General features: G+C 38.8%; 1 protein-coding gene across 2 annotated transcripts; it reads right to left on the bottom strand.

The window, feature by feature from the left end:
- Nucleotides 1–6,933: 6,933 nt before the first annotated feature.
- Nucleotides 6,934–14,804, bottom strand: LOC123733299 (C-type lectin domain family 4 member E). Of its 2 annotated transcripts, XM_045712752.2 has the most exons (6): nucleotides 13,236–14,804; nucleotides 8,302–8,403; nucleotides 7,927–8,137; nucleotides 7,664–7,806; nucleotides 7,429–7,532; nucleotides 6,934–7,309 (listed from the first exon to the last, which is right to left on the bottom strand). In XM_045712752.2, the coding sequence occupies exons 3-6, from the start codon at nucleotides 7,946–7,948 to the stop codon at nucleotides 7,162–7,164; spliced, it is 417 nt and encodes a 138-aa protein (XP_045568708.1). In that variant the 5' UTR covers nucleotides 7,949–8,137; nucleotides 8,302–8,403; nucleotides 13,236–14,804; the 3' UTR covers nucleotides 6,934–7,161. The 2 variants fall into 2 exon arrangements, with proteins under 2 accessions (XP_045568708.1, XP_082827039.1); XM_082970913.1 differs by lacking the exon at nucleotides 13,236–14,804 and having other exon boundaries at nucleotides 8,302–9,696.
- Between the last annotated feature and the right edge of the window lie 1,263 nt (nucleotides 14,805–16,067).

The raw sequence follows: 16,067 nt of genomic DNA, 5'->3' as shown, positions 1-16,067 counted from the left end.
TGACCTGGAGCCAGTGGGTCTGGCGACGAATATGTAGCGAGGGCCAGCCGACTAAAATGACCTGGGTTGCAATCATGAAAAAAAACGACCCGGCCTTCATCGTTTGACATTGAGAACATTGGGAGAGATGAGAGCTGACGTTTTAGTAAATGTGCAGATTACGTATCTCAGTCACAGACAAGAAGCTCAATTAAGACATTATCTTCACCACTGGGACTGGGGACAACAGGACCACCGGCCAAATAATACAGTTCAACACTTCCACACTACCACAGTGAGTAGAATCAGGCTTCTGATCACAGAAAACGTGCAGAATTATTAACCTGTATTTTCACGGCTGGATAAAAAACGTACCCGATTTAATCTGGTTACTACTCCTGCCCAGTAACTAGAATATGCATATAATTATTGGCTTTGGATAGAAAACACCCTAAAGTTTCTAAAACTGTTTGAATGGTGTCTGTGAGTATAACAGAACTCATATGGCAGGCAAAAACCTGAGAAGATTTCATGCAGGAAGTGGCATGTCTGACAATGTGTCGTTCTTCTTGTCTCTGTTTATTGAAGAGTGAGGATCTTAGCTGTCCCGTGACACTTCCTACGGCTGCCATAGGGTCTCAGAAGGCGGTAAAAACGCTGAATCGTGGCTTTGCAGGCTCTGGCTGAAACAAAGTAGCGCGTTTGGGTAGTGGCTGGTTACAGTACTGTGAGACTCAGGCTCGTGCCCGCGTCGACCGAAAGCTTTGTTTTCTTTCCTCTGTTTAGCTAAATGGACATTCCCGGTCGGAATATTATCGCTTTTTTACGAGAAAAATGGCATAAAAATGGATTTTAAACAGCGGTTGACATGCTTCGAAGTACGGTAATGGAATATTTAGATTTTTTTTGTCACGAATTGCACCATGCGCGCGACCCTGATTTACCATTTCTGATAGTGTCTGGGACGCACGAACAAAACGCCGCTATTCGGATATAACGATGGATTATTTTGGACCAAACCAACATTTGTTATTGAAGTAGCAGTCCTGGGAGTGCATTCTGACGAAGACAACAAAAGGTAATCAAACTTTTATAATAGTAAATCTGATATTGGTGAGTGCTAAACTTGCCGGGTGTCTAAATAGCTAGCCCGTGATGGCTGGGCTATGTACTTAGAATATTGCAAAATGTGCTTTCACCAAAAAGCTATTTTAAAATCGGACATATCGAGTGCATAGAGGAGTTCTGTATCTATAATTCTTAAAATAATTGTTATGCTTTTCGTGAACGTTTATCGTGAGTAATTTAGTAAATTGTTAGCAAATTCCCCGGAAGTTTGCGGGGGGTATGCTAGTTCTGAACGTCACATGCTAATGTAAAAAGCTGTTTTTTGATATAAATATGAACTTGATTGAAAAAAGCATGCATGTATTGTATAACATAATGTCCTAGGTGTGTCATCTGATGAAGATCATCAAAGGTTAGTGCTGCATTTAGCTGTCTTCTTGGTTTTTGTGACATTATATGCTAGCTTGAAAAATGGGTGTCTGATTATTTCTGGCTGGGTACTCTGCTGACATAATCTAATGTTTTGCTTTCGCTGTAAAGCCTTTTTGAAATCGGACAGTGTGGTTAGATAAAGGAGAGTCTTGTCTTTAAAATGCTGTGAAATAGTCATATGTTTGAAAAATTGAAGTTTTTGTATTTTTGAGGAATATGTAATTCGTGCCACGCCTATCATTGGATATTGGAGCAGGTGTTCCGCTTGCGGAACGTCTAGATGTAACAGGTTAATGATGAATTGTATTAGACGTTATTAGACATTTCTGTTGTTGAGGAGGATGGGAGACCCACAGTATAGGTGCGTAACGCACAGAGACGTCAAAAATGTGTTTCAAAAATCGTCGAAGAGTAATTATTTTAACCTAAAGCATTTAATAAAGACACTTATAGTACAATATTATGGGGAATAGGAATGAGAGGGCTACTTACTTATGATTTATTATTGGAGAATACCACAACAACATTACATGTTGGACTGTACACATTAATATGATTTATTATATACCACAACAACATTACATGTTGGACTGAACACATTAATATGATTTATTATATACCACAACAACATTACATGTTGGACTGTACACATTAATATGATTTATTATATACCACAACAACATTACATGTTGGACTGTACACATTAATATGATTTATTATATACCACAACAACATTACATGTTGGACTGAACACATTAATATGATTTATTATATACCACAACAACATTACATGTTGGACTGTACACATTAATATGATTTATTATATACCACAACAACATTACATGTTGGACTGAACACATTAATATGATTTATTATATACCACAACAACATTACATGTTGGACTGAACACATTAATATGATTTATTATATACCACAACAACATTACATGTTGGACTGTACACATTAATATGATTTATTATATACCACAACAACATTACATGTTGGACTGTACACATTAATATGATTTATTATATACTACAACAACATTACATGTTGGACTGAACACATTAATATGATTTATTATATACCACAACAACATTTCATGTTGGACTGTACACATTAATATGATTTATTATATACTACAACAACATTACATGTTGGACTGAACACATTAATATGATTTATTATTGGAGAATACCACAACAACATTACATGTTGGACTGAACACATTAATATGATTTATTATATACCACAACAACATTACATGTTGGACTGAACACATTAATATGATTTATTATATACCACAACAACATTACATGTTGGACTGTACACATTAATATGATTTATTATATACCACAACAACATTATATGTTGGACTGTACACATTAATATGATTTATTATATACTACAACAACATTACATGTTGGACTGAACACATTAATATGATTTATTATATACCACAACAACATTTCATGTTGGACTGTACACATTAATATGATTTATTATATACTACAACAACATTACATGTTGGACTGAACACATTAATATGATTTATTATTGGAGAATACCACAACAACATTACATGTTGGACTGAACACATTAATATGATTTATTATATACCACAACAACATTACATGTTGGACTGTACACATCAATATGATGTATTATATACCACAACAACATTTCATGTTGGACTGAACACATTAATATGATTTATTATATACCACAACAACATTTCATGTTGGACTGAACAAATTAATGTTATTTATTATATACCACAACAACATTTCATGTTGGACTGAACACATTAATGTTATTTATTATATACCACAACAACATTACATGTTGGACTGTACACATTAATATGATTTATTATTGGAGAATACCACAACAACATTTCATGTTGGACTGTACAAATTAATGTTATTTATTATATACCACAACAACATTTCATGTTGGACTGAACACATTAATATGATTTATTATATACCACAACAACATTACATGTTGGACTGAACAAATTAATGTTATTTATTATATACCACAACAACATTTCATGTTGGACTGTACACATTAATATGATTTATTATATACCACAACAACATTACATGTTGGACTGTACAAATTAATATGATTTATTATATACCACAACAACATTACATGTTGGACTGTACACATTAATATGATTTATTAAAAACAAAGGAGGACAAAGGCACTCTTCATATAATTAATTAAAATGCCTTTATCTGTATGTTATGTTCAATAGAAACAAAGTTTTTAAAAATCCTACGCGTTTCGGCTGCATGGCCTTCGTCAGGGAGTACAAAGAATAATACAATGACTTCTTTTGAACAGCTTTTCCAATTAGCCCTAATTTGAAGAGGGAGTGGTTACACAATGAATTGGACACACCTAGAGACGCCTTCAAGACCTCTTAGCGGAACACAAGTACGCTATACGGGTAGGCAATGAAGACTACCCCATGGCAAGGCACTACAAGTCCTTACACCGTGGCAACCCTGCCTCCCTACAAGCTATGGGTATTGATCACGTTCCGGCCTCTATTAGAAAAGGGGACCGTCTTAAACAGTTAAACCAAAGGGAAAGTTTTTGGATTTACAAACTACAGGCCACTAAATACCCTGGTTTACATGAAGATATGGATTTACAAACTACAGGCCACTAAATACCCTGGTTTACATGAAGATATGGATTTACAAACTACAGGCCACTAAATACCCTGGTTTACATGAAGATATGGATTTACAAACTACAAGCCACTAAATACCCTGGTTTACATGAAGATATGGATTTACAAACTACAGGCCACTAAATACCCTGGTTTACATGAAGATATGGATTTACAAACTACAGGCCACTAAATACCCTGGTTTACATGAAGATATGGATTTACAAACTACAAGCCACTAAATACCCTGGTTTACATGAAGATATGGATTTACAAACTACAGGCCACTAAATACCCTGGTTTACATGAAGATATGGATTTACAAACTACAGGCCACTAAATACCCTGGTTTACATGAAGATATGGATTTACAAACTACAAGCCACTAAATACCCTGGTTTACATGAAGATATGGATTTACAAACTACAGGCCACTAAATACCCTGGTTTACATGAAGATATGGATTTACAAACTACAAGCCACTAAATACCCTGGTTTACATGAAGATATGGATTTACAAACTACAGGCCACTAAATACCCTGGTTTACATGAAGATATGGATTTACAAACTACAGGCCACTAAATACCCTGGTTTACATGAAGATATGGATTTACAAACTACAAGCCACTAAATACCCTGGTTTACATGAAGATATGGATTTACAATCTACAGGCCACTAAATACCCTGGTTTACATGAAGATATGGATTTACAAACTACAGGCCACTAAATACCCTGGTTTACATGAAGATATGGATTTACAAACTACAGGCCACTAAATACCCTGGTTTACATGAAGATATGGATTTACAAACTACAGGCCACTAAATACCCTGGTTTACATGAAGATATGGATTTACAAACTACAGGCCACTAAATACCCTGGTTTACATGAAGATATGGATTTACAAACTACAGGCCACTAAATACCCTGGTTTACATGAAGATATGGATTTACAAACTACAGGCCACTAAATACCCTGGTTTACATGAAGATATGGATTTACAAACTACAGGCCACTAAATACCCTGGTTTACATGAAGATATGGATTTACAAACTACAGGCCACTAAATACCCTGGTTTACATGAAGATATGGATTTACAAACTACAGGCCACTAAATACCCTGGTTTACATGAAGATATGGATTTACAAACTACAGGCCACTAAATACCCTGGTTTACATGAAGATATGGATTTACAAACTACAGGCCACTAAATACCCTGGTTTACATGAAGATATGGATTTACAAACTACAAGCCACTAAATACCCTGGTTTACATGAAGATATGGATTTACAAACTACAGGCCACTAAATAGCCTGGTTTACATGAAGATATGGATTTACAAACTACAGGCCACTAAATACCCTGGTTTACATGAAGATATGGATTTACAAACTACAGGCCACTAAATACCCTGGTTTACATGAAGATATGGATTTACAAACTACAGGCCACTAAATACCCTGGTTTACATGAAGATATGGATTTACAAACTACAAGCCACTAAATACCCTGGTTTACATGAAGATATGGATTTACAAACTACAGGCCACTAAATACCCTGGTTTACATGAAGATATGGATTTACAAACTACAGGCCACTAAATACCCTGGTTTACATGAAGATATGGATTTACAAACTACAGGCCACTAAATACCCTGGTTTACATGAAGATATGGATTTACAAACTACAAGCCACTAAATACCCTGGTTTACATGAAGATATGGATTTACAAACTACAGGCCACTAAATACCCTGGTTTACATGAAGATATGGATTTACAAACTACAGGCCACTAAATACCCTGGTTTACATGAAGATATGGATTTACAAACTACAGGCCACTAAATACCCTGGTTTACATGAAGATATGGATTTACAAACTACAAGCCACTAAATACCCTGGTTTACATGAAGATATGGATTTACAAACTACAGGCCACTAAATACCCTGGTTTACATGAAGATATGGATTTACAAACTACAGGCCACTAAATACCCTGGTTTACATGAAGATATGGATTTACAAACTACAGGCCACTAAATACCCTGGTTTACATGAAGATATGGATTTACAAACTACAAGCCACTAAATACCCTGGTTTACATGAAGATATGGATTTCTCACCATTCCTGTAGGGTTGTGATAGGTCCATTTGCTGTCATCTAGTGGACATTTTGCTCAATTGCCCTCAGCTATGTTTAGACTGTTGTTGTTCATGTTTTGCTGTGTTCTAGTGTACTATGGAATATATTGCTTTCTTATTCTTCACACTTCTCCCAGTCATGTTTAAGGTTAGAACTACCTTTCTAAGTGTTCTGATACTTCTAGCTTGGAGTTGTATTTTTTTTTGATAACATAGCTACAGTATTTCACTTTTTAATGTGTATAGTATTGCTTACTAGGTGTGTCCAATCAATTTTAACCACTCCCTCTTCAAATTAGGGCTAATTGGGAAAAGCTGTTCAAAGGAGGACATTGTATTATTTCTTTGTACTCCCTGACGAAGGCCATGCAGCCGAAACGCGTCAGATTTTTAAAACCTTGTTTCTATTGAACATGCCATACTAATAAAGGCATTTTAATCAATTATATGAAGAGTGCCTTGGTCCTCCTTTCTATTTTATACTGTACTCTGTATTTCACACAGTGAGTCTATGCAACCTATTATGTGTCAACGGAAGCACATTTTACTTCTGAACGTGTTTAGGCTTGCCATAACAAAGGGGTTGAATACTTTCTGACTCAAGACATTTCAGATTTAAATCTTTTATTCATTTGTAAAAAAGAAAAGAAAAACATATTTCCACTTTGACATTATGAGTTATTGTGTGTAGGACAGTGACAGTAAAATCTCAATTTAATCGATTAAAAAATACAGCGTGTAAACAACAAAATGTGGAAAAGGTCTAGGCAGTGAATACTTTCTGAAGGCCCTGTAGCTGGTATCATGACTTTCAGCATGACAATCAACATCATAACTAAAAGTGAGAAAGAACTATCTCACAGATCCAGGAACGGTTAAATGAACACGGATAGTCATGCCATGGTCCTTGGTCTGATGAACTGTGAGTTAACAACACACAGTTCTCCACTCCACCACCATTAGGCTGTCCACTCCCCCAGTACCTGCAGTAGAAATAACACAGTTAGACTGACCACTCTCTCAGAACCTAGAGTATGAACAACACAGAATCAGTCCTACCCCTTACACGGTGGTCAGAGTTGTTAGAGCAGTAGTCTCTTACTTTGGGGTGGTCAGTGGGTTGCCGTCCACCCATTTCCAGGTCCCCTCAGTAACAGTGTCAGTCAGACCAATCCAGAAACCCTTGTTGAGGTGGAAGAGAAACTCCTGTTGGTGAGAAAGAGCTGATATTGTCAACTACTATAGACTACATGTGTTAAATACTGGAAGATACATTACTGACCAAGGGATGTTTGATCATAACCCCCCCGCCATATCTCTCTCTCTTTCTCTCTCACCTGTTCCTTATCACTGTTGATGATCACCAGGTCTGCTCCTCTCTCCAGACAGTCATCTTTGCTCTCCCCCCAGGTTTTAGTCTCAGTAGACAGGAAGTACCAACTGGATTCAAACTTCTTCCAGTCTTTAGGGCAGGTTTGTTCTACAAGACAAAAACATGAATTTCCATCTTATTATTCTGCACCTATTATTTTAGAATACAAACACAAGTTGACTGCATATTAGAAATATGATGTTATGATCATTTATTTGGTAAACTCACTCAGATTAGAGAACTTTCTCATGAGATCATTTTTCTCTTTCTGTTGCTGGGCTCTCTCTTTAGTCAGGGTGTTACTGCTGGTCTGTAGTTGGTCTCTCTCTTTAGTCAGCTTGTTGTAACTGGTCTGTAGCTGGTCTCTCTTTAGTCAGAAGGCTGTAACTGGCCTGTAGCTGGTCTCTCTCTGTTGAGTCGTGATGACCAATTACTCCATCTGTAAAATGGAAAAGTTAATCAAACATGTAACTACCACACCATTGATGATTAAGGATGATTAAGGATGATTAAGTATGATTAAGGTTGATTAAGGATGATTAAGGATGATTAAGGATGATTAAGTATTCTACTTAAGTCTCAGTGACAAAATACTAAACTTACAGTAGACAGACAGGCCTATGATCCCAGTCAGTAGGAGGACAGACAGCAGCCCCAGACACAAAGCAGCTACTCCAGAGGGTCTCTTCCACCACTGGAAATGTACTGAATCACAAATTATTAAAGTATGGTATTTGGTAATGTGTTTTACTGTATCATCCACGATTGGGACAAATAAATAAAATAAAATTGTATTTGTCACATGCGCCGTATCCAACAGGTGTTTTAACCTGTTGGGGCTACAGGTTAGCAATGAACCCCGAGACGGGATTGCTAACAAGGCTGGAAATTCAAAACATCAAAAATCTAATAATTTCAATTTCTCAAACAAGCAACTATTTTACACCATTTAAAAGATAAACATCTCCTTATTCCAACCACATTGTTCGATTTTCAAAGAGGCTTTACGGCAAAAGCATAAAGTTAGATTATGTTAGGACAGTACATAGCCACAAAAGTACAAACATCCATTTTCAATTCAAGGTCAGGCGTCACCAAAAGCAGAAACCAGCTAAAATGATGCACTAACCTTTGGCAATCTCCATCAGATGACACTCCTAGGACATTATGTTATACAATACATGCATTTTTTGTTCCATCAAGTTCATATTTATATCCAAAAACAGCATTTTACAGTAGCGTGAAATTCAGATTTTTTTTCTTCTCTGAAGTGCTTCCGGTGAACAACGTTACAATTTACAAAATTACTATTCGAAAACATTGGTAAATTATAATATTGTGATTCAAATAATAATAGTTTATCATTTCGTAAATGCTACTGTATTGCCAGATTTCAAAATAACTTTACTGCGAAATCACAAGTTGCAATAAACCGGGTGCTGTGCTAAGAACAATAGGCTAGGCTATATAGGTTAGCATCATCTTGTAACCAGCTAATATCAATAATACTATCGTCAATAATCCCTTACCTTTGATTATCTTCATCCATTGGCACTTCCAGGAATCCCAGGTCCACTACAAATGTGGTTTCTTTTGACAAAGTTCATAATTGATGTCCAAATAACTCCAAGTTGTTCCATGTTGTTAGCGCTTCGGTGGCTACTCAAAAGTAGTGCGGGCGGGGGGTGGGAAGTCACGGCGAAAAGTTAAAAAAGTTTTAAAAAATAATCTATTTACGTTCGTTCAAACATGTCAAACGTTGTTTAGCATCAATCTTTAGAGCCATTTTTAACGTCAAACATCAGTAATGTTTCAACACGACCGCTCCTGTGTCTAGAAAAACATCTTTGAAAATTGTCTCGAGTTACATGATTGAGCAGGTGCAGGCAATAATGGAAGTGACGACATCCCAGGGAGGTCAACTTCCCTTCCTTGTCATCCGGTCTCTGTTGATCATAGACGCTTCAAACAACTTTATAAAGATCGCTGACATCTAGTGGAAGCCGTGGGAGTTGCGAAATGAATCCTTTCTCACTGTGGTATCTATTAAACAATGATTAAAAAAAAATAGTACAGCCACAAAATTCTTTTTTTCTCTCAGGTTTTCTCAGGTTTTTGCCTGCCATATGAGTTTTGTTATACTTACAGACACCATTCAAACAGTTTTAGAAAATTCAGAGTGTTTTCTATCCAAATCTGGTAATAATATGCATATCCTAGCTTCTGAGTTGGTGTAGGTGGCAGTTAAAAATGGGCACATATTTTTTTCAAAATTCTCAATACTGCCCCCGTAGCCCATTAAGAAAAATACAAAAAAATGAAAATAAATAAAAGTAACAAATAATTAAAGAGCAGCAGTAAAATACCAATAGCAGGGCTTTATACAGGGAGTACCGGTACAGAGTCAGTGTGCGGGAGCACTGGTGTCGAGGTAATTGAGGTAATATGTACATGTAGGTAGAGTTATTAAAGTTACTATGCATAGATAATAAACAGAGTAGCAGCAGGGTAAAAAAGGGGGGGGACAATGCAAATAGTCTGGGTAGCCATTTGATTAGATGTTCAGGAGTCTTATGGCTTGGGGGTAGAAACTGTTTATAAGCCTCTTGGACCTAGACTTAGGCACTCTGTTACTGCTTGCCATGCGATAACAGAGAGAACAGTCTATGACTAGGGTGGCTGGAGTCTTTGACAATGTTTAAGGCCTTCCTCTGACACCGCCTGGTATAGAGGTCCTGGATGGCAGGAAGTTTGGCCCAGTGATGTACTGGGCTGTATGCACTACCCTTTGTAGTGCCTTGCTGTCGGAGGCCGAGCAGTTGCCATACCAGGCAGTGGTGCAACCAGTTAGGATGCTCTCGGTGGTGCAGCGTTAGAACCTTTTGAGGATCTGAGGACCCATGCCAAATGTTTTCAGTCTGTTGTGCCCTCTTTTCAGATTTTGTTGTGCCCTCTTCACAACCGTCTTGGTGTGTTTGGACCATGTTAGTTTGTTGGTGATGTGGACACCAATGAACTTGAAACTCTCAACCTGCTCCACTACAGCCCCATCGATGAGAACAGGGGCATGCTCGGTCCTCCTTTTCCTGTAGTCCGCGATCATCTCCTTTGTCTTGATCACGTTGAGGGAGAGGTTGTTGTCCTTGCACCACATGGCCAGGTCTCTGACCTCCTCCCTATAGGCTGTCTCGTCATTGTCGGTGATCAGGCCTACCCCTGTTGTGTCATCGGCAAACTTAATGATGGTGTTGGAGTCATGCCTGGCCATGCAGTCATGAGTGAACAGGGAGTACAGGAGGGTACTGAGCACGCACCCCTGAGGGGCCCCCGTGTTGAGGATCAGCGTGGCGGATGTGTTGTTACCTACCCTTACCACCTGGGGGGCGGCCCGTCTGGAAGTCCAGAATCCAGTTACAGAGGGAGGTGTTTAGTCCCAGGGTCCTTAGCTTATTGATGAGCGTTGAGGGTACTATGGTGTTGAACACTGATCTGTAGTCAAGGAATAGCATTCTCACATAGGTGTTCCTTTTGTCCAGGTGGGAAAGGGCAGTGTGGAGTGCAATAGAGATTGCATCATCTGTGGATTTGTTTGGGCGATATGCAAATTGGAGTGGGTCTTGGGTTTCTGGGATAATGGTGTTGATGTGAGCCATTACCAGCCTTCCACTAACTGTTGCTACGGGTCGGTAGTCATTTAGGCAGGTTACCTTAGTGTTCTTGGGCACAGGGTGGTCTGCTTAACCTCTATGGGCTAACCTACTCAACAGCCAGTTGAATACTGTGGCGCAATTTTCAAATACCTTAGATATGCTATTACTTAAATTTTTCAAAAATATGACTATTTTACACCATTTTAAAGATAAGACTCTTGTTAATCTAACCACACTGTCCGATTTCAAAAAGGCTTTACAACGAAAGCAAAACATTAGATTATGTCAGCAGAGTACCCAGCCAGAAATAATCATACACCCATTTTTCAAGCTAGCATATAATGTCACATAAACCCAAACCACAGCTAAATGTAGCACTAACCTTTGATGATCTTCATCAGATGACAACCCTAGGAGATTATGTTATACAATACATGCATGTTTTGTTCAATCATGTTCATATTTATATCAAAAACCAGCTTTTTACATTAGCATGTGACTAGCATGTGACTACCATTCCCACCGAACACTGCCGGTGAATGTACTAAATTACTCACGATAAACGTTCACAAAAAGCATAACAATTATTTTAAGAATTATAGATACAGAACTCCTCTATGCACTCAATATGTCCGATTTTAAAATAGCTTTTCGGTGAAAGCACATTTTGCAAAATTTTCAGTAGATAGCCCGGCATCACAGGGCTAGCTAGTTTAGACACCCAGCAAGTTTAGCACTCATCAAAGTCAGATTTACTATAAGAAAAATGTTATTACCTTTGTTGTCTTTGTCAGAATGCACTCCCAGGACTTCTACTTCAATAACAAATGTTGGTTTGGTCCAAAATAATCCATCGTTATATCCAAACAGCGGCGTTTTGTTTGTGCGTTCTAGGGACTATCCTAAAGGGTAAATAAGGGTGGCGAGCATGGCGCAATTCGTGACAAAAAAATTCTAAATATTCCATTTCCGTACTTCGAAGCATGTCAACCGCTGTTTAAAATCAATTTTTATGCCATTTTTCTCATAAAAAAAGCGATAATATTCAGACCGGGAATCTGCTTTTAGGTAAACAGACAAAGGAAAAGAAAGCATTCGGTCGAAGCGGGCACGCGCCTAAGCCCATAGTACTCTGTGTGGCCACTTGCCAAAAGCGATAAAGTGTTTCAGCCAGAGCCTGCATCGATATCGTTCAGCTTTTTCCCGGGCTCTGAGACCCTATGGAAGCCGTAGGAAGTGTCACGTTATTGCACAGATCCTGAGTCTTCAATAAAAAGAGCCAAGATGAAACACTACTTCTCAGACAGGCCACTTCCTGCTTGAAATCTTCTCAGGTTTTGGCCTGCCATATGAGTTCTGTTATACTCACAGACACCATTCAAACAGTTTTAGAAACTTTAGGGTGTTTTCTATCCAAAGCCAATAATTATATGCATATTCTAGTTACTGGGCAGGAGTAGTAACCAGATTAAATCGGGTACGTTTTTTATCCAGCCGTGTCAATACTGCCCCCTAGCCCTAACAGGTTAAAACATGTTGGGATTACAGACAGACAGGGAGAGGTTGAAAATGTAAGTGAAGACACTTGCAAGTTGGTCAGCACATGCTCAGAGTACACGTCCTGGTAATCCGTCTGGCCCTGCGGCCTTGTGAATGTTGACCTGTCTAAAGGTCTTACTCACGTCGGCTACGGAGAGCGTGATCACACAGTCGTCCAGAACAAAGCCATATTGCTACATGGCAATCTCACCTGTTTAGTGTGTGTGTGTGTGTGTGTGTGTGTGTGTGTGTGTGTGTGTGTGTGTGTGTGTGTGTGTGTGTGTGTGTGTGTGTGTGTGTGTGTGTGTGTGTGTGTGTGTGTGTGTGTGTGTGTGTGTGTAATCTTACCTGAATCAACAACTCCATCTCTTGAACTGGGCTTGAAGGCTCTTACATTGGAATATAATTGGTCATCAATCTCTGTGTTTTTCATTGCATCAGGCTCATCGTCTTCAAATCCATCTGAGTTTTCATAGACTCCCTCTGACATCTTAACACACTTGTGGTGAAATACAGTAACTTCTAACCTCAACTCTAATATACGTCTATAGCTGTGTCTTCTCCCCGCAAAGTCCTGCGTCTGTGTGACTTTAGGTAGTGAAACTCTTTATCAGTCAACCACAGTGAAGGGGAAATTGTGAAATTAGCACAACCCTGGTCACTACGTGACTCCCACCAGCCTTAGTGTGATAATATAATACATGATATGACTCCCACCAGCCTTAGTGTGATAATATAATACATGATATGACTCCCACCAGCCTTAGTGTGATAATATAATACATGATATGACTCCCACCAGCCTTAGTGTGATTATATAATACATGATATGACTCCCACCAGCCTTAGTGTGATAATATAATACATGATATGACTCCCACCACCCTTAGTTTGATTATACATTGCTCAAAAAAAATAAAGGGAACACTAAAATAACACATCCTAGATCTTAATGAATGAAATAATCTTATGAAATACTTTTTTCTTTACATAGTTGAATGTGCTGACAACAAAATCACACAATAATAATTTATTGAAATCCAATTTATCAACCCATGGAGGTCTGGATTTGGAGTCACACTCAAAATTAAAGTGGAAAAACACACTACAGGCTGATCCAACTTTGATGTAATGTCCTTAAAACAAGTCAAAATGAGGCTCAGTAGTGTGTGTGGCCTCCACGTGCCTGTATGACCTCCCTACAACGCCTGGACATGCTCCTGATGAGGTGGCGGATGGTCTCCTGAGGGATCTCCTCCCAGACCTGGACTAAAGCATCCGCCAACTCCTGGACAGTCTGTGGTGCAACGTGGCGTTGGTGGATGGAGTGAGACATGATGTCCCAGAGGTGCTCAATTGGATTCAGGTCTGGGGAACGGGCGGGCCAGTCCATAGCATCAATGCCTTCCTCTTGCAGGAACTGCTGACACACTCCAGCCACATGAGGTCTAGCATTGTCTTGCATTAGGAGGAACCCAGGGCCAACCGCACCAGCATATGGTCTCACAAGGGATCTGAGGATCTCATTTCGGTACCTAACGCAGTCAGGCTACCTCTGGCGAGCACATGGAGAGCTGTGCGGCCCCCCAAAGAAATGCCACCCCACACCATGACTGACCCACCGCCAAACCGGTCATGCTGGAGGATGTTGCAGGCAGCAGAACGTTCTCCACGGCGTCTCCAGACTCTGTCACGTCTGTCACATGTGCTCAGTGTTAACCTGTTGGGGGTAGGGGGCAGTATTTACACGGCCGGATAAAAAACGTACCCGATTTAACCTCTTACATCTAGACGTTCCGCTAGCGGAACACCTGCTCCAATATCCAATGATAGGCGTGGAGCGAATTACAAATTTCTTAAAAATACAAAAACTTCAATTTTTCAAACATATGACTATTTTACAGCATTTTAAAGACAAGACTCTCCTTTATCTAACCACACTGTCCGATTTCAAAAAGGCTTTACAGCGAAAGCAAAACATTAGATTATGTCAGCAGAGTACCCAGCTGGTGAGTGCTAAACTTGCTGGGTGTCTAAATAGCTAGCCCTGTGATGCCGGGCTATGTACTTAGAATATTGCAAAATGTGCTTTCACCAAAAAGCTATTTTAAAATCGGACATATCGAGTGCATAGAGGAGTTCTGTATCTATAATTCTTAAAATAATTGTTATGCTTTTTGTGAACGTTTATCGTGAGTAATTTAGTAAATGTTTAGTAAATTCACCGGAACTATGCTAGTTCTGAACGTCACATGCTAATGTTAAAAGCTGGTTTTTGATATAAATATGAACTTGATTGAACAAAACATGCATGTATTGTATAACATAATGTCCTAGGTGTGTCATCTGATGAAGATCATCAAAGGTTAGTGCTGCATTTAGCTGTCTTCTGTGTTTTTGTGACATTATATGCTAGCTTGAAAAATGGGTGTCTGATTATTTCTGGCTGGGTACTCTGCTGACATAATCTAATGTTTTGCTTTCGTTGTAAAGCCTTTTTGAAATCGGACAGTGTGGTTAGATTAACCTGTTAGGGCTAGGGGGCAGCATTTGCACGTCTGGATAAAATGTTTTACCCGATTTAATCTGGTTACTAATCCTACCCAGTAACTAGAATATGCATATACTTATTATATATGGATAGAAAACACTCTAAAGTTTCTAAAACTGTTTGAATGGTGTCTGTGAGTATAACAGAACTCATTTGGCAGGCAAAACCCTGAGACATTTTCTGACAGGAAGTGGATACCTGATGTGTTGTATTACCTTTAAACCTATCCCATTGAAAAACACAGGGGCTGAGGAATATTTTGGCACTTCCTATTGCTTCCACTAGATGTCACCAGCCTTTACAAAGTGTTTTGAGTCTTCTGGAGGGAGATCTGACCGAACAAGAGCCATGGAACGATGATGTCCCATTAGACACCTGGCGCGCGAGTTCATGTTGGGTACCCTCGTTCCAATACGTTATAAAAGAGTATGCATTCGTCCACCTTGAATATTATTCATGTTCTGGTTAAAAAAGGCCCTAATGATTTATGCTATACAACGTTTGACATGTTTGAACGAACGTAAATATATTTTTTCCCCTCGTTCATGACGAGAAGTCCGGCTGGCTTAGATCATGTGCTAACAAGACGGAGATTTTTGGACATAAATGATGAGCTTTTTTGAACAAAA

This window comes from Salmo salar, unplaced genomic scaffold (assembly GCF_965601325.2).
Source record: "Salmo salar unplaced genomic scaffold, fSalSal1 ptg000117l, whole genome shotgun sequence".
In the NCBI taxonomy this organism is placed as follows: domain Eukaryota; kingdom Metazoa; phylum Chordata; class Actinopteri; order Salmoniformes; family Salmonidae; genus Salmo; species Salmo salar.
The sequence above is the reverse complement of the archived record's forward strand: the minus strand, read 5'-3'. Positions and strand labels throughout refer to the sequence as shown.

What these genes read in the sequence shown, in the direction of transcription:
- LOC123733299 (XM_045712752.2), bottom strand. Translation starts at nt 7,948, where the DNA reads ATGAGAAAGTTCTCTAATCTGA. An exon ending in GAGAAAGTTCTCTAATCTGA is followed by an intron (nt 7,807 to 7,926) that starts GTGAGTTTACCA and finishes TTTGTCTTGTAG; the next exon opens with AACAAACCTGCCCTAAAGAC. An exon ending in TCAACAGTGATAAGGAACAG is followed by an intron (nt 7,533 to 7,663) that starts GTGAGAGAGAAA and finishes TCTCACCAACAG; the next exon opens with GAGTTTCTCTTCCACCTCAA.